Source organism: Petromyzon marinus, chromosome 4, assembly GCF_048934315.1.
Source record: "Petromyzon marinus isolate PM22_M1 ecotype Great Lakes invasive population chromosome 4, UKy_Petmar_22M1.pri1.0, whole genome shotgun sequence".
Taxonomy (NCBI): Eukaryota; Metazoa; Chordata; class Hyperoartia; order Petromyzontiformes; family Petromyzontidae; genus Petromyzon; species Petromyzon marinus.
Genome location: NC_133670.1, coordinates 13,573,863 through 13,601,567, shown reverse-complemented (window position 1 = coordinate 13,601,567; position 27,705 = coordinate 13,573,863). Strand labels below are relative to the sequence as shown.

General features: G+C 41.4%; 1 protein-coding gene across 4 annotated transcripts; it reads left to right on the top strand.

Annotated features, from left to right (window-relative positions):
• The first annotated feature begins 847 nt into the window (after nt 1-847).
• Nucleotides 848-19,976, top strand: LOC116938669 (uncharacterized). Of its 4 annotated transcripts, XM_076057379.1 has the most exons (14): nt 848-1,000; nt 2,642-4,528; nt 5,869-5,994; nt 6,743-6,852; nt 7,864-7,925; nt 8,781-8,929; nt 11,240-11,374; nt 11,469-11,505; nt 11,648-11,685; nt 14,156-14,246; nt 15,513-15,588; nt 16,291-16,386; nt 16,915-17,004; nt 17,365-19,976. In XM_076057379.1, exons 1-14 carry the CDS (start codon nt 931-933, stop codon nt 17,437-17,439), a joined length of 3,042 nt encoding a protein of 1,013 aa, XP_075913494.1. In that variant the 5' UTR covers nt 848-930; the 3' UTR covers nt 17,440-19,976. The 4 variants fall into 4 exon arrangements, with proteins under 4 accessions (XP_075913494.1, XP_032802001.2, XP_032802003.2 ...); XM_032946110.2 differs by lacking the exons at nt 848-1,000; nt 2,642-4,528; nt 5,869-5,994; nt 6,743-6,852; nt 7,864-7,925 and having other exon boundaries at nt 8,640-8,929; XM_032946111.2 differs by lacking the exons at nt 848-1,000; nt 2,642-4,528; nt 5,869-5,994; ... (1 more) ...; nt 7,864-7,925; nt 8,781-8,929 and adding an exon at nt 9,962-11,054.
• The last annotated feature ends 7,729 nt before the right edge of the window (nt 19,977-27,705 follow it).

The following is a 27,705-nucleotide window of genomic DNA, read 5'->3' as shown; positions in this document are numbered from 1 at the left end:
GATGTCACATCTGTGATGTCACGCGCATGCGGCAGCGTTACGCAATGTGCCTGCTGACGTCATGCCCCCCCCCACCCTCCACGTAGCCCGTGTATCCCGCACAAATGCGCGGCTGGGGGGGGGGGGTAAATAATGGATATAATATACTAGGACTAAACTATTAATTTCCGTGCGAAGAACGGGTACGCCTGCTAGTAATGAATAACAGCAATCAATAATTTAAATATAGTCGGATATCCCAACTCTAAACGGCAGCCAGGCTGTCGAATCTTGTGGCCTCCAGGGCAATGCACCCTTCACCCTCACTGCTGGCTTCCTGGTGTCACACCACCACTAGCCGGTAAAGCACATGCTACAACTGCCACCCCTCAATGTTTCTACTTTTGCCACTTGTGCCCAATAAAATGTTGTTTTTATTCCAGGCCCAATTTTCAGGGCTGCTTTGGTTTGATTATCATGACTTTCTCACAATAAGTTTTGTTAAAAAGTGGCACTCTCTCGGAAAAGTATTTTTTTCCCCATTAGCCATGGTGTCTGGCCTATTTGTACAGAACACTAAATTCTTGTCTGTAACTTCCTGGTCAACATTTTCAGATTACAAATTAACACATAGTTAACAAATATTTTACTATACAGATGATATAAACACTCTAGACGTTGATTAATAGTCTATTAGTAATCAGCTCATTATTGTTGTGCATTTGCATTAAAAAATGGGAAACAGAGAGAGGCAAATATTCTCCAAGGGATAATTAAGGTTTTATGAATAGCGGACACAGGTTAATGATTCATCAGTGACGGCCTGACAAATAATTACCCTGGCTGCAGACGGAGTAACACTGGGTGGACACCACAGCTTAGACCTAGTCTCGAGATTTTCCTGAACTGAACAATACTGAAGATAATAACGCCAAGGATCTTCACTTCAAAATGAACTGCCACGCGTTTGTTTTTCTCTGCGCTGCCCTGCTGAGCTCAACTTCTTTGATTGAATCACAAGGTAATTGTTTGTTCCTAAAGGCATGTAACCAACTGGAATTTCAATATATGCTTAAAGAACCAGCATTAACATGAAAATATTTGTTGTCTTTTTTATATCAAACTTAGCATGTCTCTTGAATTGTAAAATTACTTGCATAATCAAAACAGATATAAAATATTTAGACTAATTATTTGGTTTGGTGATATTGCATTAATAGTGATGTGCAAGGACAAATAACAGTAATCTCAATACATTTCTCAATAACACTGCCTTAAAAAATGAATATTTATCAAACATTTTAGGTGACATTTCAGGCAATGGCTCTTCTTCATAGTACATGTGGTATGAAGAACGCCTATTGCCCAAAACGTCACTTTTATATAATCCTTTGAAGACAGTATTATTGACGAATGTGTTGCGTTTTCAAGTTATTCTAAATGAACCATAATTCTTTACATTGCATTACCTGTAATAAATAACAGCAATGAGAGAAGCAGCAGGAGTGATCTCCCATTGAATAAGTAGGGCCCTGCTGTGGCAGACTGTTAACTACCTCTTCTTTGGTTCTTTCGGTAAAGTCACGTAGAATGAGAATAAAATAATAAATTGATCAAATACAATAACACAATAATATTCTCACGACGTTTCGTCCACAACACAAGCGGCCTTCATCAGGTGAAGGGGACGAGACTGTCTGGTTATTTTATTTTATCAATTTATTATTTTATTCTCATTCTACGTGACTTTACCGAAAGAACCAAATAAGATGAATCCTTGCAGTCACGAAAGCTTTAAATCGAAATGTTAACTACCTCGCCTGGAAAACAGAGGCCATATGTTCGATCCCGACCCTGACTCCTGTATATTTGGAGTTTGCATGACTATCCCCGTGGTTGAATGGCTTTTTCTCCGAGTCCTCTGTTTTTTCCCTCCGCTTTTAGAAACAGGCGTTTAGAGTTATTGGCTGCTATGAATGTCCACATAAGCCAATTCGTTCCGCTATCATTTGTGGCCAGGTTGCTTCTGAAAAAGAGCTATATATTTATATCCAAAAAATACATGTAAAAATATATTTCATATATTTTTATTTTAAAATAAAATTTTGTTTTGATAGTTTTAATAAAATTGATGATTCTTTGGGATTTTCCAGCAGGCCTTAGCAACATGTGAAGGGGAGTAGAGTGAGATGAGAACAAGACAGTCAATGGGCGATTGTGAAAACACTGAGGGCGATCATAATGTTGACATGGGAATGGATTGTGCTATGTCACTGCAAGCATTAAGTACAAAATCAGGCAGCATGTCTACATGGTCTGGTCAAAGTGCACAGAAAATCCAAATGTAGTCTTTCAAAACATTTTTTGGAGTAGCAGTTACAACAGCTGCTGTGACAAAAAGAGTGTATTCAGATGTTAAATTTCTCTAATAAGTTACAATATTGAAGCCCAGCAGCAAACATAATATATACCACTGGAGTTTTAAAATGTTTTTTATTACAGCATTTGATAAACTTGTGGATATTTTTTTATGAATGCAATGTTCAATGACTATTAATTGTGTGCATCTGGATTTTTTCCAACACTCTTCATCAACCACCTGAATAAACAACAACCAATGGTGACACGGCATCGATCACAATGACCACGGAATGCTTAACAGATGACACGGCCTCAACCACAGTGGACACGGCAACAACCACAGTGGTCACGGCCTCAACCACAGTTGACACGGCAACAACCACAGTTGACACGGCCTCAACCACAGTTGACACGACACCAACCACAGTTGACACGGCCTCAACCACAGTTGACACGGCCTCAACCACAGCGGACACGGCAACAACCACAGTTGACACGGCATTAACCACAGCTGACACGTCAGCAACCACAGTTGACACGGCAACAACCACAGTTGACACGGCATTAACCACAGTTAACACGGCAACAACCACAGTTGACACGGCAACAACCACAGTTGACACGGCAACAACCACAGTTGACACGGCATCAACCACAGTTGACACGGCATCAACCACAGTTGACACGGCATTAACCACAGTTGACAAGGCAACAACCACAGTTGACACGGCAACAACCACAGTTGACACGGCATCAACCACAGTTGACACGGCATCAACAACAGTTGACACGGCAACAACCACAGTTGACACAACAACCACAGTTGACACGGCCTCAACCACAGTTGACACGGCCTCAACCACAATTGGCACGGCAACAACCACAGTGGACACGGCAACAACCACAGTTGACACGGCCTCAACCACAATTGACACGGCAACAACCACAGTTAACACGGCAACAACCACAGTTGACACGGCCTCAACCACAATTGACACGGCAACAACCACAGTTAACACGGCAACAACCACAGATGACACGGCAACAACCACAGTTGACACGGCAACAACCACAGTTGACACGACACCAACCACAGTTGACACAGCAACAACCACAGTTGACACGGCATCAACCACAGTTGACACGGCAACAACCACAGTTGACACGACACCAACCACAGTTGACACAGCAACAACCACAGTTGACACAGCAACAACCACAGTTGACACGGCAACAACCACAGTTGACACGGCATCAACCACAGTTAACACGGCAACAACCACAGTTGACACGGCCTCAACCACAATTGACACGGCAACAACCACAGTTAACACGGCAACAACCACAGTGGACACGGCAACAACCACAGTTGACACGGCAACAACCACAGTTGACACGGCCTCAACCACAGCGGACACGGCAACAACCACAGTTGACACGGCAACAACCACAGTTGACACGGCAACAACCACAGTTGACACGGCAACAACCACAGTGAACACGGCCTCAACCACAATTGACACGGCAACAACCACAATTGACACGGCAACAACCACAGTTGACACGGCAACAACTACAGTTGACACGGCCTCAACCACAGTGGACACGGCAACAACCACAGTTGACACGGCAACAACCACAGTTGACACGGCAACAACCACAGTTGACACGGCAACAACCACAGTGGACACGGCAACAACCACAACCTCCCCCAACGCAGCCACAACCACCACAGCTACAACCACCGCCAACACAGCCACAACCACCACAACCACACCCAACACAGCCACAACCACCCCCAACACAGCCACAACCACCACAGCTACAACCACCCCCAACACAGCCACAACCACCACAGCTACAACCACCCCCAACACAGCCACAACCACCACAACCACACCCAACACAGCCACAACCACCACAACCACACCCAACACAGCCACAACCACCACAGCTACAACCACACCCGACACAGCCACAACCACCAAAACCACCCCCAACACAGCAACAACCACCCCCAACACAGCAACAACCACCACAACCACCCCCAACAAAGCCACAACCACTACAACCACCCCCAACACAACCACCACAACCACCCCTAACACAGCCACAACCACACCCAGCACAACCACACGAGTAACAACTGCAGTTTTCTCAACCACTCGAACATCTACAACACCAATAGGTAAGCTGCTTCTATTCCTAACATTTATATCCGCCACTTATCACTATGACATAAGGCCTCTTTGTATGGTCATGAATATGTGATCCAACTGGCTTACTCTCTCAGCCTTTGGCAACGCCAATTAACGTCGGGCCACGTCCATTTGTCAATAGACCGTTGAATGAGAGGGGGGGTATGGGGGGCTTCCTCGCATCGTGGGGGGCCAGGTGGAGTTATTTGGCTCTATACCTGGGGGTCGGCAACAGAATAAAAAATAGGCTTTTTTTTCGAATTCGGTAACAAAAAAACAACTCAATATTTCGGGACGGTGGTCCCGAAAAAATAATGTCACGACGAAGTCCTTAAAGAGTCTTAGAGCTCTCTTCACTTGATACAGCAATTTGCTGTGCCGGTTTCCACCTGAAGACGGAAGCTTGTGTTGCCTCCGAAACGTCGTGATTTAATTTAGTTGATTTCATTTATTTATTTTACCTACGTGACTTTACCGAAAATGCCAAAGAGTACGGTACATACTTTATATTTCACCACGGTGGTCACTTGCGAGCACTGACGTGAGAGATTCATTGTGCGGGGTACGGTGCAACTGCATACTTGTGAACCCCTTATCAGTGCCTACCTTATTACACACCAACTCAGACCGTATAAGTTCATCCTATAAAGTCCCATCACAAGGGATAAACACAAATAGACGAAAAAAATGTGTCCGTATTGAAACGGCTGTATGCCGTGTGAACGTGAAAACTCAATTTCCCTGTACAAGAATACGGGGTAAACCGCATGGGTTGACACGGTATGGAACTGTGGATTTTTGCTCCTGGGGGCTTTTTGCTGCTCTGCCCTCTGCTGCCACTTTCATAAACCCGCATCCAGGGTCGTAGATAAGAAGAAATTCCTGGGGGAACCCCCTCGATCTGGTCCGCACCAACTAAGCCTACGCGCAAGGAGGAGGGGGGGCGCCAGCATTGACAAATATATTTTTCCCTGTTTCAGCACGTTGATCTCAACAACGTTGATTGAACGTTCCGTCCTTACTTGGTGCCACTTGGCATGCGCGCCCCCAACAATACGTGCAGTGTGCTGTTTTAATGCGAAGCGGTACTGTCTCAGAGACACCGTGGTACCTCCAGAATCATAGAAGCACGTTGGTCCCCTCTGACCCCCCTCGTCTCACAGATGCGCAAATTATGTTTGAGGGCCCTTAAGGGGCTTGTGAGACGCTGTGCAATATTAAGTCTAATTTACAGTTTCTAAAGTAGTATTTATCATTAGATTGTGAATGTTACAAGTGTTGCTACAAACTTTGAGAGCACAAATAATGTTATCCACGTATTCCCACTTAGGTGACGATGTTTGTAAATCGTCTTCATGCAAAGAATATGAAGACTGCATACCGAAGTGGAACGGACCGGAATGTAGATGTCATATCGGATTTTACAAAAAAAGTGATAAAGAAAAATGCTTGCCAGGTGAGAGCAAAAGTTGTCGACGAAATGCAATATAATAAAAATCAACGTTTGTGTTGTTCACAACTTGAACACCAACAATGGCTAATATATTGATGTCACAAATTACAATCCTGTGGAACGCATTCGCACTGCATGGTTCGTTTACATAGGCTCCGTTTTTTCACCTTGTGTATCATTTTTTATGGTCATGCAATTACTTTTTTTAATCGGGTGATATCCACCCAATACGGGTTTTTTCATTAAAATCGAATTCTCAAGGTAAAATATCTTTAGTTTTCGAATTCTTGTACACATTTGTGACTTTTTATGCACTATGTAGACAAAAAATATTGATGAGGACTATTCGTAAGGCAACATGTAATACACAATTGTATTGGAAGTAAATTTCTTAGGGTGCATTACATATGACATAAAAAAGTACTTAATACAGTGAATTAAATCAAAAGTAATAATTGTGTCGACTTGCTAAAAGGAAAAACTTTCAGACAACCTTCCACAAAATTGTTTGATATTTTACTGTAATACTGTAACACCCAGAACATTGAAGTACTCTGAGAGATCATTGCTATGTTTTACAATAATTCATTTGCTTGTGTTTTTAATGGAAAATATTAATTGTTGGTGACATTTCATTCTAGAATTTTAAATAGTAATTAGTGTGCATTTCTTATGACTGGAATGTTGTAACATGAATATTACAGATGTCCTGAATTAATGTTTTTTTTATGATTCCTTTTTAATCTTGCAGCAAAGGCATTTCCAAACACATGGCATTCAGTTAGTAAGGAATTTCATTCGCAAATGGAAAATATAACCTCAGATGAGTTTAAGGAAATTGAAACAATCTTCCAGAAAATGGCAAGTATTGTTCTTATATGCCTTTTAACATAATTAAAATTGGACGTATTGCATGCGAGGGCTTCTGCATACAAAAATGTGCTTTTATATGAACAATTGTAATAACAATAATAATCTATAGAGGGTTTTTTGTTATATCGCATAAATATAAATGTGTCGTTAAACCCGCCACCACCTGACACAACCAAATCGTAAGGTTTGTCACGTCAACAAAACGTGCCAGTTAGTTACTACTTCACACCGATGCGTTGGATAGTAAACCCACAACATTTACAATTCACGTACGACGTTTCGCCAGGAATTACAACTAGGAACTGAATAAATAATATTTCACAAAGTAATGAGCTGATATTAAAATAGTAAACTTTATCAAATGGGTAAATGTAGTTTGCATATATGTGTAATGATAGTGTGATTGTCTATTCAAACAAAGTATTGTATTTATTCTTTTGAAAAAAAACCTAACAATTTTTAAAGACAAACATGAACTTTAATATACTGCATAGCAGCGGTCCCCAACCTTTTTGGCACCAGGGACCGGTTTCGTGGAAGACAATTTTTTTCACGGACCGGTGGGGGGGGTCACCATTGGGTCTTTTCCCCTTTTCAAAGAAGCTCTCCAGCGACGTTTGATTTTTACTCATTGTGGCTACTAGGGGTTAGAGCTTGTGGGCTTACCAAAACTGTGACTGAGACAAGTGCGCAGTGCGGGAAAGAGGCGCGCACAGAAGTGGTGAATAATAAAATAATCATGGGCGGGCCACGTGCGGACTCACCGCTCACCTCCTGCTGTGCGGCCCGGTTCCTAACAGGACACGGACCGATAACGGACCCCTGCTGTATACTATATGACTTTCATATACTATAAGAAATCTTACTGCACAATGTGAGCAAAAACTATTGTTATCGCTGTAGCACTGTAAATGTTAAAACAGAATGGTGGAAAATCGCATTGGGGATTCAACAAACAGTATTGTATTTTACCATTGCATAATATCCGTTTTCTTGCAGTTTAAAAATGGGTTTACAAACGTGAATGACAAGTACCTTAATGTCAGTGTCATCAAAATAAGGTAATTGTCCATTCATTTTTGCTGTAAAGTGTAATTTTAACAACCTATGCCAATTTTGTAAAAAAAAAGCATTGGCTCAAGACAAAGTGACAAAAATACAGTACCATATTGTACTGCATAATTTCTACAGTTGAAGATAATTCAACATACCCAGGGTCACCTGGTTGAACAGCGTGTGCACGGTGGTGCATCACAACTCTGCTCAATCTGCCCAACCAATGTTCACGCTTTATTTTGATTTTTTTCTATTATTCATATTTGTCTGAATGTGCTGTTTAGATTAGAGTACGGGTATGTTGTTACCCCGTAATGACTCTTCAGTTGCTTAAAGTAGGTCATTACAATTTATATTCCAATTTAGATTTTCGTTGTTATTAAATGTTGTAGAATCGGTCGGCTTAAATGGGACCCACAAATATTCAAATCTGTTTCTGTGTAAACAATGTAGTTTGTCAGTATCTCGAAGCTCCCTTTATATACACAACATACAACAACTAAATTGCACTGGAACACTAATTACAGAACATTAATTATATGCCGTGCAGTATTGAGTAAAGCAAAATCATAAACATTTAGTTCGATGTTGGCATTTTCGCTTTGTCAATAACATATACAGTCATGTATAATTATACAATTATGAAAAATGTTTGATAACTATCATATAGAGCACCTAATACTGTACTGTGATAGAGTAGCTTTAATACAATTTAGAGTGAGCCACTGGTGGAAATTCAACATTGTCATGGCAAGGATAATTTAATCCACGGAGCAGCTAATGGTTGACGAATCTATATTTATGTAAACTATTACTATACTGAGTGCTCACTAACCTCTGAAAATGTTTGTTTCTAACAGAAATGGAAGTATCATAGTAGATTTTGTAATAATGTTTGATATGGAATCTCGCATTACGACTAAACAAGTCACCGACATAATCAATGCTACAATAGATCACTGTAGTAACGAGGCAAACTGTTACAATATGACTTTCTCGGCGATAGAAAGTAAGTATCAAATGAAGTGAAATACAACTTAACACCTTTTTGATATTGTCATTGAGTTCTACTGAGTTTTTTTTAAATAATCGAATAACTTATACAGTACTGTATATAGAGTACTGCATGAAAATGCATGAGGTAAATAAAGGTAATCTTGTAAAATTCTACTTTTTATGGAATCAGATTACAGTACTTACTGTTGTATTAAATGTGGCCCAGTGGTTAGCGCCCGACACAGTAAAGCCAGCAACTTGGGTTCGAGTAATGGATATGGCTAATATCAGTGGTGAGTGATATCTGAACTAATCCTGGGCTCCCCTTTCAACAACCTGGACTGACCAACGTCAAGTTTAACCAATAAACCATGCCTAGCTTGATATGGAGAGGAGTGTTCAAGCAACAATGGATTAACAATGGGCTGTACTTCGCCTATAAAACCTCAAGCAATCAGTAAAAATACATCGATGATACTGCATTGGTTTGAAAATGTAGCTCAATACAAACTTGCCTTTTAACATTTCATGCTGCTATATAATAAGAATTGTGTTATTTGACTAAAAATCCACATGATCTAATAATTAATTTCTGGTATGTTTTTAAATCGTGCTTTGTTCCATGGAAATGCTAGATTTGACTTATTTCACAAACAATTACATGAGTAATTTTTACTCAGGAACCATTAAAGTAAATTAAGGTGTCCCTACATTTCTCAAAAACAGGATATTATTTTTCCAGTTATGAGAATTCCTATCAGGAGGTGGCATGATTTTAACAGCCAAGGGCACACTCTGTGACACTGGGTAACAAAGTTAACCTTCAGTTTTCTATGGGTCTTTCGGTAAAGCCACGTAGATAGAAAAAAATAAAAAATATATCACGACGTTTCGATCGCAACACAAGCAATTGACTTCTCTCACCTGAAGACGATTGCTAGTGTTGCAATCGAAACGTCGTGATATTTTTTATTATTTTTCTATCTACGTGGCTTTACCAAAAGACCCATAGAATATGTATTCCTGCAGTCACGAAAGCTTTAAGATTTAACCTACAGTACCTCATTTAACATTTGAGCTTTTCAGTCACCAGGTTTCATTCAAATGAGAGGAATTTTTTTTAAGGGAAATATTGAGTGCCACGTTTTAGTGACTAACAATAGGCTACCCTTTACCTACACTAACCGACCACATGGATCGTTGTATTGCATTATTATAGAGTTGACCCCATGAAGATTTGCCCACTTTTCTTCATGATAGTGTAGTGGAGTATGAAGGTGTGCTATGGAAACTGCGCGATTGTATGATCACACGGACAGTGTGGGGTAACTTGGGGTCGGCCTATGGAAAAGGCGTAAACAGCGTGGGTCGTCTTAGGACAGTCACGTGCAGAGGCTGAAAGATGAGGTAATCGGTTGGGCCAATTAAGATAAGATCAGCAACGGCGGTGATTGGCTGTGGCTGTTGTCAAGGGCGAGGAGGCGTCGGAATGTCTGAGAGGGAACAGGTGGTGGAGGACGCGAGGCGTGCGGAGGCACGCAGGCCAATTGGTGATAATGAGAAGGGGGATAAATTGGAGGGAGTTGTTGAATGGGGAAGAGCTTGGAGATGGGTTGAAGTCGCTGTGTGCGGAGTTGAGGAGTTGGAGAGAGTTGGGGTTCGGAGTTGGAAGCTGGAAGATGAAGACGCAGAGTTAGGAACGGAGTAGAAGCAGAGGCTAGAAACAGAGTGGGAAACAAGAGTGAGAGACGAAGCAGTTAGTAGTGGAGTGAGCGTAGCGTTAGCGGAGCTGAAGTAAGACGAAGTAGTTAGCAGTGGAGAGAGCGTAACAATAGAGGAGCTGAAGACGCTGTGTGCGGAGCTGCTGAACGGAGACTCGCTGTGTGCGGAGGAGCTGAGGAGAATAGCCAGCAGTGGAGAGTGCGTAGAAATAGAGTTGAAGACGCTGTGTGCGGAGCGAAGTGATATTGGGGAGACAAAGGTGGTGAGCGAGACGGGCAGAGCACGGCGAGCGAGCCGTGGTGTCCAGGATACTGTGGAGTGTGGAGGGAGGACATGTTGAATGATGTAAATAAAGCGGTGTTTGAAGAAACACAGAAGTTGTTCGCGTCAAGTCAAACACTACAATAGCATGAATGGTATATCAGTATTTTCTATTGTCTTCCCATGCGTTTACAACTGATGGGGATTCTCATTGCATGGAGTGTTAGCCTGTCGCTTGTTTACTATGTTCCTTAAAATGTGTTCATAAAACAATACTGTGATATTGTGTTTTATATAACTGCATACATGGTCTTATATCATTGGACTCTCTTCCCACCAGCATTCACGATGTGCGGTGCATATTTCTGCAATAATAAAACAACAACGGCATGCCGCAATATTGGAAATGGAGTGACACATTGTCAATGTAATGAGGGACTTGGAAGATACAGCAATACTAGCAACAATTGCATTGGTAATTCCACTCACCAGCTACAATATTCCAATTCTAATTATGCTACGCTATTGTTGTTTCTTTCTATACAGTACTCATTGTTTTTGCATTACAGCATGTCCAAATATCCTGGAAGGCGACATATGTGAAGGGTAAGTGATATCAAGGACTTACATTTGGAAAATATGTTAATGTTTTTTCTCTTAAATTATTAAATAATTACAAATATATACATGTTAATTTTACACTAGCCTTTCATTTAACACTAACGTAGAGTTTTGTCCATAATTGCAGATGTCCGTTTGGCTATAGTGGTCAAGACTGCAAAGATTGTGAGTTTCATTTATTGTCACACGAAGCAAACCATCACAACATGCAAAACCCTGGCTGTCCGATCTCCTGACAAAAAAACACTCCCATCTCTGAAGTTACAGATCACCTCGGCTGTCAAGCCCTGGTTCCATTACACCACTCGGCTGTTTTGCCCAAGACGCCCACATATAGAACTCATTATTGCAACCTGTACATTTATTCAAATCTGCCACCATGGATATCTACAGAGACCATCACTGGGCTCATCTTCTTTGGTTCTTTCGGTAAAGTCACGTAGAATGAGAATAAAAAAATAAATTGATAAAATAAAATAACACAATAATATTCTCACGACGTTTCGGCCACAACACAAGCGGCCTTCATCAGGTGAAGGGGGCGAGACTGTCTGGTAGGACAGCGCTGGAGTGCGCTGTCCTACCAGACAGCGCTGTCCTACCAGACAGTCTCGCCCCCTTCACCTGATGAAGGCCGCTTGTGTTGTGGCCGAAACGTCGTTAGAATATTATTGTGTTATTTTATTTTATCAATTTATTATTTTATTCTCATTCTACGTGACTTTACTGAAAGAACCAAAGAAGATGAATCATTGCAGTCACGAAAGCTTTAAATGGAAACATCACTGAGCTGTTTTTGATCCTAAAGGTCATTTGAAACATCCGCAAATTATTATCTCAAGGAACACTTAGTTCCCTCCCGTAGCTTAAGAATTGCCACATTATTACTACTAAGAATTCCATGTTCTAGAACTGTTTGGTAAGAAGTATTTTTGCGTTGCCATTTCACATTTCTGGAATCACCATGTTCATCTCCTGCTTGGTACCCTCCCCCTCTTTATTTTCCTCCGAAACCAAAACAGAGGATACTTGGACGTGTACCAAACTTCTTTTGGCACCTCTTGCTCCCACGTGTTTGCACTGTCTTTTATGATTCGTGTGTCTTTATGCCACTTAAACTAAAACAGAGTCTTCTTTCACCTGTACCTAACTTTCCATATGACACTTGTACTGACTTTGACTCGCGTGATTAGTTTATGACCGTCAAATACCTCCAATACCGTCAAATACGCTGCTGTTGCACGTGACTGAAATGCCTTGTCACTCAGGTTAGGCTAAGCTCCCTCCGCCTTTTCAAAACAATCAAAGCTCAAATAGCTCAGTTGGGCTGCACCTGTATCTTTACAACCCGCTTGCTTTTACTTTTCACATTCCCGTGATGGTTATATTGGTTTATTCATTTCATTGTGTTCATTTCACCTCATGCACATCTCCTCTCGAACCATTCATTATCTCATCTTTGCTTTTGGTGTAATATACTTTTTTGTGTGGTCAGTATGCATGTTTATATAGCTATTGTTATTTATTGTTTTTTAAGCACTTTTCGCCTGCACATCTGACACATTCTGCTCCATTGTTCCCTGTCCCTCCTTGAAGGATCACTTTAATGTTGTTCTTGTTCTGTGCTGATACACCACGGATATCCCTTTCAAACTAGCTGGGTAACTGGCTAAATGGGAATTCTGTGTACCAAATCAACAACGATTGATTGAAGACATAAACACACTCTGACCCCTGCCTCTTACCTCACTGTAATGTGTAAAGAGATCTGAATACACCAAATATTAAGGGTGGATAATTTTTTATCATAAATTACATTTTTTAGGCCACTGATTTGAGTACCTCCACCACTTGACATGCGACCCACCAGCTGACATAGCCAAATAAATGAAAGTGTCACGTGGTGTACAAGCATTTCAGCACTCTCCAATTGTAATTGTTTCAGCTCACTGGTAAGTTGAACAATTCTTACAACCAAATTAAGCATTTATTTACAAAAGGTCACTTGAAGCTGCAGGAAGTCAGAATGGAGGGTCGCACGACATTAATTTGTCCAGATCATTACATGGCCTAACCAATCAATAAATTATTAATCACATTGGCTGCAAAAGCCTATATATTTCCATTGACAAATGTCCATTTTGAATTTAGATAAGTTTATAAAACAGCGCATTTTGTAGCAAATGAGCCTCCAGAAATGGATCCGTTTAAATAAAATAGAAATTATATCTTCTTGGGCTTTATAAAAAATCCATGGAACATTACATTAGATTACTCATGCATGTATTAAAATCCCAAAATAATAGTTTTGCATTGGCATAACACAAAGTACTAAACTTTCAACCAATCATTAACATTTACACTTCAACCTCTCTCCCCCCCCACCTAATGCAATGTTTTTACGTATTGTTTATTCTCATCTGCTCCATGTTTGTACAGTCTAATATTCTCTATTGTAACATTACTACGATAGAACATTTATATAAGTCAGTGTGCATGATTCAATGAAAGTGTCGTGAACGTGACAATTCAATTTAATCGACGACAAAAATTAATCGTGATATGTCCAACAAGCCAAAATGAAGCAAAAGATGACCACGGTAAAAATGCTATGTGTTGTGTGTTTTTCTTGTAGTTTATGTGCTGATATTGCTGATACTGGGTATCCTCACTGGTGTCGTGATTATTATCACCGCTGCCATAACGGCAAGGGCCATCTATTACAGGTGAGAGGAGCTTCACGACACTGCATTTACATTTTATACATAGGAAACTAATTTATTAAAAAATGTTGTCTTTAGTCTGTTGTCCTTTCCCCGCACCTCCAATTAGCACGGTTGGCTATGTATGGTGCGAAATAAGTTAAACATACATTCACGCGTGTCCCGCACACTCGAACAACAGTAACATTTGACACAGTATTCACTGATTATATTTAAAGGTAGCTACCATGATTTTCTTGACCGCAATCAACTCGGCACTAATCTATGAGCAACAGATTACAGCCAAGGGATGGAACACACTTGGGATTTCTAAACCGCAGTACACATCGCACCTATTGAGCCTTTTACAATTTGTTTGAAAAAGTAGACTGTTCCTCAACTGTACATTTCATTCAGAATGCAAAATGCCAAACAATCGTTTTATGAACAACCGTTTCAAATGGTTGAGCAATGAATAACCCACAAACGCGGTAACCTCATTACACTCTAGTTTGCAGTCCAACGTTCAGTGCCAAGCACAGCCAGGGACACATTGATTTGTGTGCCAAATTGTCCAATGCAAGAACATTCCATCATGTGCACCTGTATACAAATGCATATGCTTTGAAGTCAACGTTCAGGCACATTGAGAAACGACATGACAAACACTGAGCTCTAAATGCATTACTGTACAGTAGTGCCCATTGCTTCAGCGACTCCGCTTACTCTACACAGTTGAATCACACTTTTGTATTTGAACAATGGACACCGCACTCATTGTCATGCGCTACCACCAGTCACATGTTCACCTAGCATCAGGCACATGGCGATGATGATGAGAGTGTGGCCCAGTCTGTAAACCTTGCGAGGTCCACCACAGTGAACAGCTCCTCCGGGAGCTGACAGACCAGTAGATGCTGCATGGTCTGCTTTTCGCCAGAGTTATGTGTGTCAGTGTCGTTAGAGTAGCCCCACTTCCGAACACTTACCACCACAAATTTGTCCCGGGTATGAGATTAACTGCATTGGGTGGTGATAGTGTCACCTAAAAAGCACTTGAGGAAGGAAAGAGGAAACGCCACAACCACTCTTCCACATTGGCTCAAGAATGAGAGTGTTGAAGAGAGCCGAGTGATATCGGGTGGAATGAACAAAGTTTGAGCCATGGGCCTGCCCTTGGGCAGAGAATGTGGTGCGGCCTTGCTTTGCCCCGTATACTACTCGCGTTGTACACTACGCGGTCAATGCAACAAAATCTCACCCATAGTCCCCGTGCTGCTCATTTTGCAGAAAACGCCTATCCAAGGGGCAGAAAAATAAAAATATGCTGGAGCTCAGTGACTATATGGAGTACAATCAATCGAAGGTAAATGGCACCTGAAATGTAATTGTATAGTGTGTTGTATAATTCAATCTTAGTTCACAACCAAATGTGTATAAGAATCAATATTGCAGCTAAGTCGTCATGAGGGGAACACGATGCTTGGGCATCGTGCATTCACATTGAGAGACACTACAAGTGGACGAAATAATATTTTAAGCATGCACAAGAATCCTATAAAATTTGTATTATGATTTTGTTTTAAAATGTTACATTGCTTTATCTTGCATCGACACATCTAGCCTTAAATGTGAATACGAATTCTGAAGCTTATTGGACTGTAATAAATATATGTAGTGGCGAATCATTGTAAGACAAGGCCTTTCCTTGAGGTTTATCTCAATGAAAGTTACATTCTTTATGCTAACGCATGACGATGAAAAAAAGATGGTGTTCATTTGCTAGTTTTCAAATGCTTAAATAATTAATTAATCGTGCCAGTTTATATTTTAGACTGTACTTGGATAATGCAGGTATCTTGAAAAAATGGTGATGACAAATTATTTAAAAGATTCCACTTCGTAATGTCTTGTCAAATATTAGCAATTGCCATTGTATATGAGATGATACGACAGAAGTTAAATAATGATCTGTGTGCTTGTGTACCACTACTAATGCAGCATCACTAAATAATTTGTACATTAGTTGATTTGGTCATGTCTGGCCACCGTGTGTCATCCTATGCAGGGCTCACGAAATGGAATATCAGGATTCTCGAATGAGCTGTGCTCCAAGGAGGACACCTACCTTCCTTTTGTCTTCACACCAGTTGCCCTGAGCGAGGTATTTTATATACAGTATGTGGTTTAGAATTGTCGGTCATGAGGGTTGTTTAATCATACTTCACCACGCTGGTCAGTACGGGTAGCTTAAGGGAACACATTTTGTCTCGCCTCTTGATGAGGACCTGGCTGGAACGGGTGCCCCTATAGAGCATTGTCACCCATGTCTTCAGAGTTCTGAAGAGTTGCTGTGTCAAGGCAGCAGCTGATTAAATAAGAGGTGTGCAACGATGAGATGAGTTACTATGCAGGAATGAGTTGAATTGTAGCATCGTGGGACCGTGGCGATGATATCAGGAGGGCCTTCATCCAGCAGTGGAGAAACGATGATTGATGAGATGATACTACATGTAAAAGGCTGTTGCAATTAATAAGTATGTCTTTATACATCACTGCCAGCGCTGCTCCTGTGCAGGTTTCATTTTACGCAACACTTTATTTCATGTTTAGCGTTGAGATCCTTTGAAATTCTCAATTCCTAACAAAGGTCAATCGGTGTGCATGCGTTTGTTGTTGGTGGTGTGTACAGCCCCTGAAGCGCATCCCCAGGATCCAGCTGAAGGACTCTTCAGTGGGCACAAATTCAACATCGGCATCTCCCGTGCCTGATATTAGCAAGGTACCAGTTTATCTCTCACCATTGAGATAACCAGAACCGTTTGCCCTTTTAAAAATGCCTTCTAAAACGCTTCGCCACAATTTATAGCAATCAAACTTCACCAATTAACGACTTATTTGAATCGTGGGATGCTGATACCAATGTTTTACCTCCGTTTAGAGGAATCTATATGTTATAAAGAGCATTGCTTTTATAGTTACTTTACTTATTTTGTTGCAGTGTTTAGCAAGCAAAAGTCAACTACTTGGCTATATGAATATTGACCATGTGAATTAACATTAGCATTGTATTGTATGTATGTTTGTTGAACTTCTTTCGCATCAAACGTAGCCAGCCGTGCTAATCAGAGGTGTCTTTCAGGTACCACAGAACAAGGGTGAAAGAGATGACGTGGCATCCATCTACACGCCCGATGGATCGTCCACCTACTATTAGGCTAATGGCAGCAATTCAGCAGCATCGGGCAGGAATTCCAAGTTCTGCTTTAACGGGTGATAAAAAAATCACAAATTTCAGAGGCAAACTGGCACTTTCCAAAGACAATTCTGGATAAACAAAAATAGCCCTGATAATCTATGTAACTCAATTGTTGTCGTTGCAAATTGAAACAGCAACTTCTCATTTGCTAAACACAACATATCTCAAGTTCAGGTAAAGGTGAATAACGTTTTAAAACATTAAATGCAGTACAAAACAATACGTGGCCAGAATTATTCACGCAGTGAGCAGTTTGACGTGGCACAGCCACCCAAACAAATAGGAGACAATCTTACAGTACAACATAAAAACATCTCATTCTGCACTACAACCCTTTATCGACATTCATCTAAAAAACTATATGAAACAGAAAACATTTGTCGAAACATTCCTTATTTTTGCTCTATTTCAAATACAGCACAAACATTGTACTGCACTTTGTTTTTGCGACAAGAGTAGTGAGTGAAAAGTAACTGGTTAATTTTAAGTACAGTGAAACATGACTGAACTCCTGCATTAAGGGCATCTTCTGCCTCGTCCGAGTGATCCATTGCCCCTCCATGCACGTGAGAGGACTCGACTACGTAGTTACCAAAGAGGCTTTTATTGCAGCCAATAACGACGCATATGCATAGAGTGAGGGGAAAAAAGTATTTTTTTGTTATTCTGTCTCACTGTTCAAATAAACCTACCATTAAAATTATAGACTGATAATTTCTTTGCCAGTGGGAAAACGTACAAAATCAGCAGGGGATCAAATACTTTTTCCCTCACTGTATGCATATGGGTTCCCGATATGCTGGACTTTATCCCTTATGTACCCATCCCAACGTGCCTTCTCGAACCTTCTCAACGGATTCTTACCCCTTAACCAAATTTAACCCCGGATTCCCCCAATGGGTCTCTAACCAACCCTCCCCTTTGTGCTTGCAATTTCCTGGGCTTTGAACCATTCAAACCACTCCACCAAATCAGCGCATCCCCTCGCGCTTCACAAATCCAGTTCGCATACTTGCTCGCTTCCACACGGTGTTCAGCCAAAGGCTTCGTCGGTGTGTGCTGGACGCAACTGTTGTACATGCACACATCTCCACCCCGAGAGCATCGTTCGGTCATGCATGCGTGTCAAAATCGCGACGTGACCAGTGCAATCAAAATGAAAACGCACACAAACGTGGATAAATCCTCTTGTTAACACACACACGTGACGCACGAAGAGCACGTACATTTCTTACGCACAGTGATTCCATGCTCAACTTTGAAGAAGGCTGAAGTACAAGCCAGTCGCGACTGGTTTTTGGTCCTGAGGAGCCAGTGGGGGTGGGGAATTAATAATAAAGTAATACCCCGATTTACATCTCCCCCTTTTACATCGTTTCGCAAATACATCATCACTTAATGAATACCGCGACCTGATTTGCGTCGCCTCGACCCACACGTCGCCAACAGCATCATCCGTCTGCCCTAGTATCCGTCAACTTTGCCCCCACTCACCCTGTAAATTGCTTTGATTTACGTCGTTTCGATATTCGTCATGACACCTTTCAGGAAGGCATCCCCCGACGTAACTCGTGGTATGAACTGTACTTAACTGCACATTAACAAGTTTATAAAGCAAGTGTCAATTCACGCTTCACACGACACTAATGTACAATTCTGCAAAGGCACCTGCTCATAACATACTAAATATGGTACTCCCCGATGAACAAGTGGGAGCACTGTACAAGATTGCTCCGAAAGCACACCTGTCAACCCCTTATCAGTGCCATACCTTATTACGGACCAATTTAGACCTTATTGGTTACCCCATTCCCTTATAAATCTCAACGTTCATCCTACAAAGTCCTATCACAAGGGAGAAACACAAATAGACGCTTTTATGCCCGTAATGAAACGGCCGTATGCCATGTGGGCCCGAAAACTCAATTTCCCTGTACAAGAATACGGGTGAACCGTATGGGTTTACATGGTATGCGAAAGGAGCAGCTCCAACCACCTGCAGTGAAGCCATTGAACTGCGCTCCACATTAACGTGGCAGTTCGGGAGCACCTTGCGCATTATTGGGTTTGGTCTGGACAATGCAGTAGGCCGGCGATGCTGGGGCCCAGCTGTGCCCTTCTGTCCATGCGCTTGTCAATTACGATACCCATCTTCACCATCGCTCTCGAACTTCTCTGCCCCAACAATATATTGGCCCACCAACTGCTGCTCGTTCTCATTGCCATCTGAATTTAACGTGTGAAAAACACGTTTTATTTAATTAACATTTTCTGATTGATGTGATCAGCAACGTAATTACTCTTTTGGTTCTTTCGGTAAAGTCACGTAGAAAGAAATTAAATAATAGAATACGACGTTTCGCTTGCAACACAAGCAACCATCATCTGGTTATTATTTAATTTCTTTCTACGTGACTTTACCGAAAGAACCAAAGAGTAATTTCTGCAGTCACGACAGCTTCGAATCTAGTTTAATAAAGTAATTATTTGCACTAGATCATGTGATGAATGTTGCGTGAAGTGGGATTTTGTGCATTAATATATTTCCTGACAAAGTGGGAATAGGTGGCTTCAAATATTTCTTGCATTGAAAATGTGTGATGAACCACAAAGCATGTTCCCACATCTTCTTTGGTTCTTTTGGTAAAGTCACGTAGAATGAGAATAAAATAATAAATTAACAAAATAAAATAATAAAATTCTCACGACGTTTCGGCCACAACACAAGTGGCCTTCATCAGGTGAAGGGACGAGACTGTCTGGAGGACAGCGCTGACCTCCAGTCTCGTCCCTTCACCTGATGAAGGCCACTTGTGTTGTGGCCAAAACGTCGTGAGAATTATTTTATTAATTTATTATTTTATTCTCATTCTACGTGACTACCGAAAGAACCAAAGAAGATGCATCCTTGCAGTCACGAAAGCTTTAAATCGAAATTTACATGTTCCCACACACAAATACTCTGTGCAATGTACAATCAGTGACAATACAACATTGAGCTTATTCCCAGTTTCATATAAACCATTCATAAAATATCTACAACTGCGCAATATGCTTGTGTGCAACTTCTGCACTTACATATGTTAATTCATCGGGTCTGCATTCAAAACCAACAGCCTCTACTGCAGACACAAACATACTTTTACGTCAATGGTTATTGGCATGGAAGTGTCACATTGGGGTGATTAATACATTACCACAATATAGTAAGAATATGTACCCAAAGTGCGCAGATATGATTAAATTGCAATATTTCTGCACGAACACAAATTTTAAAACGATATTGACTCCTGCAAATGAATGCACAGTTACAACTATGACAAAATGTACGTGTGTTCTCAGTACGGATCATATGAATGCACTGAATGGCCAACTTGAACCTTCCACTGAATCACATAACATCGTCTTCCTGATGGAGGTGTCACTATAAATAAACGTAATAATGATCAATTTACCCTGCTTGATTTCACACAAAGCGAAGAACACAATTGCAACTATATTTTCACGGAACATTCCTAACAGGGCGTCATCCTGAAGCACAGTGAATTATCTTTACATGGTATAATCATCTAATAAATGTATTTAAAACAATTTGGCATGTATATGAACAGCACTCAAAACATTAAGCAGGATAAAGCATCAGTATGGTGAATCGAGATATAATTCGTCAGCAGCATTGTGAAACATAGATAAGGGGAAATCGTTTATCTCCTTCACAGTACGGCCAAAGATCATTTCTGAAAATATCAGTTTCATGACAAACTTACAAAGTTAAAAATGTAAACATGAATTAAATAATATTCTTAGCTCTTTCGGTAAAGTCACGTTGAAGGGAAACAATAAAATAACAATAAAATAAGTAAATATATAAAACGTTTGTGTTATGGTCGAAACGTGAGAATTTTTATTGTCTTATATATTTTATTATTTTATTGTTTCCCTTCAACGTGACTTTACCGAAAGAGCTAAGAATATTAATTACTGCAGTCACGAAAGCTTTAAATCAAAATGAATTAAATAAGTTTAAACACCCAGAACACTCGAGGTCTATTTGACATTCGCATTGTTAACAAGAATATTTCATCATCATTAGACCTCCTTTGCCAGTACCAAAATATAGTAATTGGGGTTTTCCCCTTTTTTCTGGAAACAAAACTTAAACCTTTTTTTACGAGGATTCATGTCTGCATTAACCACAATACCTGCAGTCAAAATGCAAACAAAAAACATACTATGATAATATATGCATTCAAATTTCGATTTAAAGCTTTCGTGACTGCAGGGATTCATCTTCTTGGTTCTTTCGGTAAAGTCACGTAGAAGGGAAATAATAAAATAAAAACATGATAAAATATTATTTCCCTTCGTGACTTTACCGAAAGAACGAAGAAAAATATATGCATTGTCCTTGAAACTGATTGGTCCACACCAAGGGACGGCTTTCTTTTGAGCCTCGACACCAATTGGTGCTCGACCAGATGACGCCACAAGGCGTACAGCTCAAAGACAATGCCACTATCAAAGTAATGAGGGCTCGGGGATGAGCATCTACATCATTAGACCTCCTTTGCCAGTACCAAAAAAGGGGAAAACCCTATTATATTTTGGTACTGGCAAAGGTCTAATGATGTAGATGCTCACCCCGAGCCCTCACTACTTTGATAGTGCATTGTCTTTGAGCTGTAACGCCTTTTGGCGTCATCTGGACGAGCACCAATTGGGTCGAGGCTCAAAACAACTAAATCCAGAAAAGAACCAAGATGAATCCCTGCAGTCACGAAAGCTTTAAATCGAAATTCAAATGCATATATTATCATAGTATGTTTTTTGTTTGCATTTTGACTGCAGGTATTGTGGTTAATGCAGACATGAATCCTAGTAAAAAAAGGTTTCAGTTTTGTTACCAGAAAAAAGGGGAAAAACCGTATTATAACAAGAATGTTATTTTGTATTTCACTGTCAACAAGGCTATCTCGGCCTCGCTGTGCGCTGCGTTGCACCGCTATCCGAGTAGATAACCTCGCATCCAATAAACCTTCAAAGCCAGGGTGAACATCCGACTCCAAACGCAACTTATTGAATTGAACGAGGTAAAACTAATGGAAAAACAGCACAGAAACAGCAAATGTTAATACTTGGATATATCAATACAATTAATGAACACTACAGCATCATAACATTGTCCTAGATAACATGTTTCTCAACAATAGATCCTGGATGGACGAGGCACCTACATTAGCACTGCATAGCTATACAAGAGAACAAGCTACTGTGTTAAATAAAAGGCACATCGTGTAATCATCACACTGCACCCCACATGTACAGCACTACATATAACACTGAGCTGTGGATGAGACATTTCATCATCCTTTCTCTCAAGATCGCAATAAGGTTACATGCGTACGAGTCTGACTCGACTTATTCAATTACAAGTAACATTTACAATAAGGCAAGTTGCAGGCTTTGTTGTTAACTAGGCCTCATATGTTTCTTAACATTATAACGGCATTTACAGCATTATAATGATAATTCTAACATTACAGCATTCCCAGTATTATAAGAACATAAACGAACATACAGACAATGAATTTTGATTTAAAGCTTTCGTGACTGCAGTAATTCATATTCTTAGTTTTTTCGGTAAAGTCACGTTGAAGAGAAACAACAAAATAACAAAATATATATAAAACAATAAAAAATTCTCACGACGTTTCGACCATAACTCAAACGGTCATCATCAGGTGTGTCGGTTTGCATAAATTTATTTTGAAAACGGCATATTTATTTATTTATATATATAAAAAATAACGTTTGCGTCACGCGCAACGATGGCAGTTTGCCCAGGACTAGTCCATCTATTTTTTGAAAAGAGGAGGGGGGAGACGAAATTTGTTTTTATGTATGCTGTCTGAAAGCCACTGTAAGCGTGAACAATCAATCAAGAAGTGAAATGATTTATCAAATCTTTCCAATGATTGCTAAGATAGAATCCATCTTCTCGGTTGAAATTGTCTCTGTGTTTGTATATGTGGATAGCCTCATGAACGAATCTCTCATGGAAGCCAGATGGCTTACAAAGAACCTCCGTCTTGGAAAAGTCAATGGCATGTGAGCCTACTGAATTAGAACAATGATCTGCTACGGCCGAGGTGTTGGTCCTACCGTGTTTAAGGTCTGCTTTATGTTCACGAATGCCATATCTCGGACCGCATTCGTGAACATAAAGCAGACCTTAAACACGGTAGGACCAACACCTCGGCCGTAGCAGATCATTGTTCTAATTCAGTAGGCTCACATGCCATTGACTTTTCCAAGACGGAGGTTCTTTGTAAGCCATCTGGCTTCCATGAGAGATTCGTTCATGAGGCTATCCACATATACAAACACAGAGACAATTTCAACCGAGAAGATGGATTCTATCTTAGCAATCATTGGAAAGATTTGATAAATCATTTCACTTCTTGATTGATTGTTCACGCTTACAGTGGCTTTCAGACAGCATACATAAAAACAAATTTCGTCTCCCCCCTCCTCTTTTCAAAAAAAATAGATGGACTAGTCCTGGGCAAACTGCCATCGTTGCGCGTGACGCAAACGTTATTTTTTTATATATAAATAAATAAATATGCCGTTTTCAAAATACATTTATGCAAACCGACACACCTGATGATGACCGTTTGAGTTATGGTCGAAACGTCGTGAGAATTTTTTATTGTTTTATATATATTTTGTTATTTTGTTGTTTCTCTTCAACGTGACTTTACCGAAAAAACTAAGAATATACAGACAATGCTTCTTAAAGTCCCACAATGAAGATGCACCTGTGGTCACCGACATTATTTGTGCCTCCATTCAGCACTGTGTAATGGCTGACACCCGCGTGGTTGAGCGGGAATCTCAAATTGCAATTTCCTGGTCACGTGACCAAACTCAGCATCAAAAACAGCAAATTCCTGTGTACACACGCCCCTACTGCTGCGGAGCAAAACACCTGCCTGTGAGGCAGAACACTCCCTGTCTGGTATCTAGGAGATACCAATATTATTTTTTTTATCTCATGAACAAATGTATTACAACTGCAACGGGTCAACTTATTTGTCCATATCTCTGCGAGAGAAAATTAGTACTGTCTCGACTATGGACCTGACGAAAGTTCTTGCGACACCTTGCTTTGCAATCATAACCTCGACCTTTCGAACATTTCCATCGGCACTGGGAATCGTCTTGAGGATACGGCCCGTTGGCCACTCCTTCCGTTTGACTTGGTTGTCCTTCAGTAGGACGAGGTCACCTTCTTGGATGTCTGGTGTGTTAGACTGCCACTTGCTGCACACTTGAAGTGTTGTAAGGTACTCGTTTTTCCAGCGACGCTAAAACGTGTTGGCGAAGCTCTGCACTTGCTTCCATTGACGTCTGTAGACGTCTGCAGCGTTGACGTCCTCGGTGGGTGCTGTGAGCACGTCTGTCTTCTGGGTAAGAAGTGTGGCAGGAGTCAAGATGAATGGTGACTCCAGGTCGGTTGAAACGGTGATCAGGGCTCTTGAGTTAATTATGGCTGAGACCTCGGCCATGAGAGTGGTCAATACTTCGTGAGAGAGCCGTGTGGACCCGACATCACAATCATGGAGTCGAGAATGTGTTGAGCAATCCCGATCATGCATTCCCAGGCTCCACCTATATGCGAAGAGTGAGGAGGATTGAAGATCCATGTGCAGCCTTGGTCACTAAGGTATTTCCCTACAGAGTCATCTTCAACATTCTCCATACTGATCTTAAGCTCTTTACATGCTCCAGTGAAATTGGTTCCACAATCAGAACGGAGTTGCTTGGCTGGCCCTCTGATGGCAAAGAATCTCCGGAGTGCATTTATAAAGCTTGAAGAGTCCATGGACCAGATGACTGCGATGTGCACTGCTTGTGTACTCATACATGTGACCAGCACTGCCCAACGTTTGCTGTTCGCGAGCCCTCCTCTGGTGCGGCGGGAGATGACTGTCCATGGTCTGAACACGTCGATCCCTACAGAGGTGAAGGGAGGTTCCATACTGAGTCAATCTTGTCTGCCATTTTCTGTTCTTCCTGTTTTCCACGTAGCTTGCGACACCTGATACACTTGTGGGTTGTGCTGGTGCTGCACCTCTTTGCTCCAACGATCCACAACCCTGCAGATCGAATCGCTCCTTCTGTGAAGTGCCGACATTCGGTGCGTGATCTTCTCGTGATAGTAGCGCACAAGTAAAATTGTGATGTGGCTCTGGTTTGGGATTATGAGGGGGTTTCGTTCATCCTCATCTAATTTTGCATTCCCTAGCCGACCACCGATCCTTAGCAAGCCGTCTTTGTCCATCCTCGGGTTTAACTTCCTGAGGGTGCTGACCCTAGGAAGGTCTTCTCCCTTGTTGATGGCCTTGATCTCACTTGCATAAGCTGCCTGTTGCCCACAGCGGAAGATTGATTTCCTTGCTCTGGAAAGCTCATCTTCAGTGCATGGCACTGTGTAGTGATGCCACCCATTGCAGCTACCAGTGGTGCCTCTCATCGGGCGATGGAAGCAGTCTGCGATATGCGTTAGATGCGCTATCGCTCGCACGAGCATCGTCCATTTCGAGAAATGTTCAAAATGGTGTAGAATCAGTGAACTTCTTGGTCGCACATTTGTTACCAAAGTTGTCACTTGAGGATGAATCTCTTTGTCTGACTTGGGCTCTACGAGTCAAAAGGTCTCTTTGGTAGTACCTGGGCCACCATCACGTCGTAAGAGGAACGCTGGACCTGTCAGCCAGATGGTTTGCTTCAGCAGAGATGCAGGGACGGACCAAGTTGCGAGATCTGCTGGATTCTGTTCAGTTGGAACGTAATTCCATTGCTCCGGCTGCGTCGATCTCCTGATGCGTTCCACCCTGTTACTGATGTACAGTGAGAGAAAAAAAGTATTTGATCCCCTGCTGATTTTGTACGTTTGCCCACTGACGAAGAAATGATCAGTCTATAATTTTAATGGTAGGTTTATTTGAACAGTGAGACAGAATAACAACAAGAAAATCCATAAAAACGCATGTCAAAAATGTTATCAATTGATTTGCATTTTAATGAGGGAAATAAGTATTTGACCCCCTCTCAATCAGAAAGATTTCTGGCTCCCAGGTGTCTTTTATACAGGTAACGAGCTAAAATTAGGAGCACACTCTTAAAGGGAGTGCTCCTAATCTCAGCTTGTTATCTGTATAAAAGACACCTGTCCACAGAAGCAATCAATCAATCAGATTCCAAACTCTCCACCATGGCCAAGACCAAAGAGCTCTCCAAGGATGTAGGGTCAAGATTGTAGACCTACACAAGGCTGGAATGGGCTACAAGACCATTGCCAAGCAGCTTGGTGAGAAGGTGACAATAGTTGGTGCGACTATTCGCAAATGGAAGAAACACAAAAGAACTGTCAATCTGCCTCAGGCCTGGGGCTCCATGCAAGATCTCACCTCGTGGAGTTGCAATGATCATGAGAACGGTGAGGAATCAGCCCAGAACTACACGGGAGGATCTTGTCAATGATCTCAAGGCAGCTGGGACCATAGTCACCAAGAAAACAATTGGTAACACACTACGCCATGAAGGACTGAAATCCTGCAGCGCCCGCAAGGTCCCCCTGCTCAAGAAAGCACATATACATGCCCGTCTGAAGTTTGCCAATGAACATCTGAATGATTCAGAGGACAACTGGGTGAAAGTGTTGTGGTCAGATGAGACCAAAATGGAGCTCTTTGGCATCAACTCAACTCGCCGTGTTTGGAGGTGGAGGAATGCTGCCTATACCCCCAAGAACACCATCCCCACCGTCAAACATGGAGGTGGAAACATTATTCTTTGGGGGTGTTTTTCTACTAAGGGGACAGGACAACTTCACCGCATCAAAGGGACGATGGACGGGGCCATGTACCGTCAAATCTTAGGTGAGAACCTCCTTCCCTCAGCCAGGGCATTGAAAATGGGTCGTGGATGGGTTTTCCAGCATGACAATGACCCAAAACACACGGCCAAGGCAACAAAGGAGTGGCTCAAGAAGAAGCACATTAAGGTCCTGGAGTGGCCTAGCCAGTCTCCAGACCTTAATCCCATAGATCATCTGTGGAGGGAGCTGAAGGTTCGAGTTGCCAAACGTCAGCCTCGAAATCTTAATGACTTGGAGAAGATCTGCAAGGAGGAGTGGGACAAAATCCCTCCTGAGAT

Excerpts from the sequence above, each read along its gene's own strand:
- LOC116938669 (XM_076057379.1), top strand. The coding sequence starts at position 931 with ATGAACTGCCACGCGTTTGTTTTTCTCTGCGCTGCCCTGCTGAGCTCA. Across the intron at positions 7,926-8,780 it reads GTCAGTGTCATCAAAATAAG|AAATGGAAGTATCATAGTAG; the intron begins GTAATTGTCCAT and ends TGTTTCTAACAG. Across the intron at positions 11,506-11,647 it reads GAAGGCGACATATGTGAAGG|ATGTCCGTTTGGCTATAGTG; the intron begins GTAAGTGATATC and ends CCATAATTGCAG.